Source organism: Sphaeramia orbicularis, unplaced genomic scaffold (assembly GCF_902148855.1).
Source record: "Sphaeramia orbicularis unplaced genomic scaffold, fSphaOr1.1, whole genome shotgun sequence".
Taxonomy (NCBI): Eukaryota; Metazoa; Chordata; class Actinopteri; order Kurtiformes; family Apogonidae; genus Sphaeramia; species Sphaeramia orbicularis.
This window is the reverse complement of record NW_021941456.1, coordinates 1-3970: the sequence shown is the minus strand read 5'-3', so window position 1 is coordinate 3970 and position 3970 is coordinate 1. Positions and strand designations below refer to the sequence as shown.

At 50.1% G+C, this 3970-nt stretch overlaps 1 protein-coding gene across 1 annotated transcript; it reads right to left on the bottom strand.

Moving 5' to 3' along the window:
• Positions 1-471: 471 nt before the first annotated feature.
• Positions 472-3964, bottom strand: LOC115415833 (kinesin-like protein KIF13B). Its single transcript, XM_030129481.1, has 2 exons — positions 2635-3964; positions 472-1628 (listed from the first exon to the last, which is right to left on the bottom strand). Exons 1-2 carry the CDS (start codon positions 3902-3904, stop codon positions 1378-1380), a joined length of 1521 nt encoding a protein of 506 aa, XP_029985341.1. The 5' UTR covers positions 3905-3964; the 3' UTR covers positions 472-1377.
• Positions 3965-3970: the final 6 nt, after the last annotated feature.

Below are 3970 nucleotides of genomic sequence, written 5' to 3'. Positions count from 1 at the left end.
AATCATTTCTATCACGGTTGAAAAAAAGTGTGATTTTTTTTTTAAACAGCAGAATATGGAAGTAAATCTATGTCATCAGATTTTGAATTATAAAAGCCATTGAATTTCTAGCATTGATTTTTTTTTTGCACTGAAATTAAGTATCTGAATTTTTTGTCTCAGTTTTACTATGTTCATAAATGTAGATAAAATACAGACAAAAAAATTCAAAAGCATAAAATTCAAAATTCTGAATATTTTGCATCTGATTTTTTTTTATTCTAAATTTATGAAAATAGTTGAACTCCGAGGCAAAAATTCAGATGTTTCGGTGCAAAAAAAAAAAAATTCAGTTCTAGAAATTGATGAGACAGATTTACTTCCATAAGTTGAATCCCATTCATGTGGGTCTGAACGACGACGGCAGGAATTCAACAAAAACAAACGGCACACGATGAGTTTAAGGCAGTGGATGAAAGCTCCGATCCAACAGGGTTAAGGACAGGGTTAAGAACAGGTTTAAGGACAGGGTTAAGAACAGGTTTAAGGGTTAAGAACAGGTTTAAGGACAGGGTTAAGAACAGGTTAAAGGACAGGGTTAAGAACAGGTTTAAGGACAGGGTTAAGAACAGGTTTAAGGACAGGGTTAAGACCAGGTTTCAGGACAGGTTTAAGGAAAGGGTTAAGAACAGGTTTAAGGACAGGTTTAAGAACAGGTTTAAGGACAGGGTTAAGAACAGGGTTAAGACCAGGTTTAAGGACAGGGTCAAGAACAGGTTTAAGGACAGGGTCAAGGACAGGTTTAAGGACAGGGTTAAGGACAGGTTTAAGGACAGGGTTAAGGAAAGGGTTAAGGACAGGGTTAAGGACAGGTTAAAGGACATGTTTAAGGACAGGGTTAAGGACAGGGTTAAGAACAGGTTTCAGGACAGGTTTAAGGACAGGGTTAAGAACAGGTTTAAGGACAGGGTTAAGGACAGGTTTAAGAACAGGTTTCAGGACAGGTTTAAGGACAGGGTTAAGAACAGGTTTCAGGACAGGGTTAAGGACAGGTTTAAGAACAGGTTTCAGGACAGGTTTAAGGACAGGGTTAAGAACAGGTTTCAGGACAGGTTTAAGGACAGGGTTAAGAACAGGTTTAAGGACAGGGTTAAGGACAGGGTTAAGAACACTGACAGCTGCAGAGTCGAAGCAGAAACCCTTCAAACCCTTTAAACTCAAACAGGTCTGATGTGCTTCTGGTTTCAGCTGAAACTGTTCGTCTGCTTTTGTTTCAAACATTCACATTTTCGTTCCATGTTTCAGTTCATGCTCCGCCCATAAACCCCACCCACCTCCACCCCTGAGGCCAGGCCCCCCCGCTCAGTGGGCGTCAGCCAACCGGCTGTTTGGTCGCGTTCACGTGTTCCACGACTTGCGGTTCTCCCCTCTGCTTCGGCCAGACGACGCCCCGCCCCCTTCGCCTTTGGCCAATGCGGTGAGGGCGGCCAGGTTGGGGCTGGATCCTGATAGGTTGGCGCTGCGGTGTTTGTGCTGCTGCCGCCGGCGCTTGGCCCCGCCTCTGCTCACTCTGTCGGGCCTCACCAGGACGCCGTAACCGGGGTTACAGCGGAAGTAGTGTTTGCCGCCCACGGAACCGTCGTTCTTACCTGGAGTCACATGAACAGGACGAGAGTGGACAAGAGTGGACTAGAGTGGACGAGAGTGGACAAGAGTGGTAGAAAAACACAGTTCCAACACTTCCATTCAGTTACTAAAAGGTGACCAAACATGCACCTGCTTCCTGGTTCTGGAGGTGGGGCCAATAATACCGTGGTAACAGTAGGTCTGTCAGAGGACAGTTAGTGGTTACCACGGTAACAGTAGCTCTGTCAGAGGACAGTTAGTGGTTACCGTGGTAACAGTAGGTCTGTCAGAGGACAGTTAGTGGTTACCACGGTAACAGTAGGTCTGTCAGAGGACAGTTAGTGGTTACCACGGTAACAGCAGGTCTGTCAGAGGACAGTTAGTGGTTACCACGGTAACAGTAGGTCTGTCAGAGGACAGTTAGTGGTTACCGTGGTAACAGTAGGTCTGTCAGAGGACAGTTAGTGGTTACCGCGGTAACAGTAGGTCTGTCAGAGGACAGTTAGTGGTTACCGCGGTAACAGTAGGTCTGTCAGAGGACAGTTAGTGGTTACCGTGGTAACAGTAGGTCTGTCAGAGGACAGTTAGTGGTTACCACGGTAACAGTAGGTCTGTCAGAGGACAGTTAGTGGTTACCGTGGTAACAGCAGGTCTGTCAGAGGACAGTTAGTGGTTACCGTGGTAACAGTAGGTCTGTCAGAGGACAGTTAGTGGTTACCGCGGTAACAGTAGGTCTGTCAGAGGACAGTTAGTGGTTACCGCGGTAACAGTAGGTCTGTCAGAGGACAGTTAGTGGTTACCACGGTAACAGTAGGTCTGTCAGAGGACAGTTAGTGGTTACCACGGTAACAGCAGGTCTGTCAGAGGACAGTTAGTGGTTACCGTGGTAACAGTAGCTCTGTCAGAGGACAGTTAGTGGTTACCGTGGTAACAGTAGCTCTGTCAGAGGACAGTTAGTGGTTACCACGGTAACTGTCCATTATCCTGTCTGTGTCTGATCTACTGAAGGTCACATGTGTGTCCACTGACCTGCTGGGACCTCCAGTTCCACGCCCACCCAGGTCCCCTCTGCGAAGTCCACGTGGCCCACGTAGCGCACGGTGCCGCTCTTATTGGTTCCCACGGTAACAAACTCCCCGTCTTTCAACCAGTCGGGCACGACCTCTGCGGCGGAGGCGGATCCGTCCTCAGAGTCCGAGATGATCTCCAGGGTTTCCATGGGTACGGACAGATGGACCCCCAGCCCGGGACCACCAGAGCGGTCCTGGTCTTCACCCAGGATTCTCTGGAAGGACTTGAGGTCAGAGGACTTGACCTTCTGGATGCTGAAGGGGTTGGAAGGAAGTGGACCAGGTGGACCAGGTGGATCCATCTGGACCTCAGGTGGGCCCAGTGGATCCATCTGGACCTTAGGTGGACCGGGAGGACCCATCTGGACCTCAGGTGGACCAGGTGGATCTATCTGGACCTCAGGTGGACCAGGTGGATCCATCTGGACCGCACTAACAGGTGGAGGTGGACCCGGTGGATCCATCTGGACCTCAGGTGGATCAGAAGGATCCATCTGGACCTCAGGTGGATCCATCTGGACTTCAGGTGGACCCGGTGGATCCATCTGGACCTCATCTGTGGTTGAGGGGGTCAGGGTGATGGTCCCATTGGACTTGTTCAGGGTAGGCGGTTCCTCGGATGGCGCCGATGGAACAGATTCTCCATCTGTCAGAACTGGACCTGGATGTGGACTGGGGTTGGTGGTCTGGTCTTCAGGGTGCAGCAGGAGGTCTACAGTTGGTTCTGATAGACCTCCTTCAGCGTGGACGGACACTTTGGACATCTTGTCATCTGGTGTGGTCACCTCCAGATGGTCCAAGTGATGGTCCAGGTGATGGTCCAGATGGTCCAGGTGATGGTCCTCCAGATGGTCCAGGTGATGGTCCAGGTGATGGTCCAGATGGTCCAGGTGATGGTCCTCCAGATGATCTGGTCCTGATGGGTCCACAGATGTCGGTTCTACCAAAGGTTCTTGAAGTGGTTCTGCAGGGTCTACTTGTTCTGATGCACAGGAGTCCAGTTCTGAGTCTGGCCTGGGTACCTCCAGTCCGGTCCGTTCAGGTTCCTCCAGGTCTTGTCCTTCTTCTGGTTCTGACAGATGGACAGTCTTACCCGGTTCTTCGGTCTGGTCTTGGTCTGGTGGTGTATCGTTGGGTTTGGGTGGTCCTGGTCCCGGTGCTGGTCCTGGTGAGTCGGTCTTCTCTTTGGTACGTGTCATTTCCTGGTCTTCTTCTTCTTCATCAAACATGTCCGTCCCGTTGCCAGGTAACGGGGGCAGGTCCCAGCTCAGGGTGTAGACGTCTGACAGCGTTGC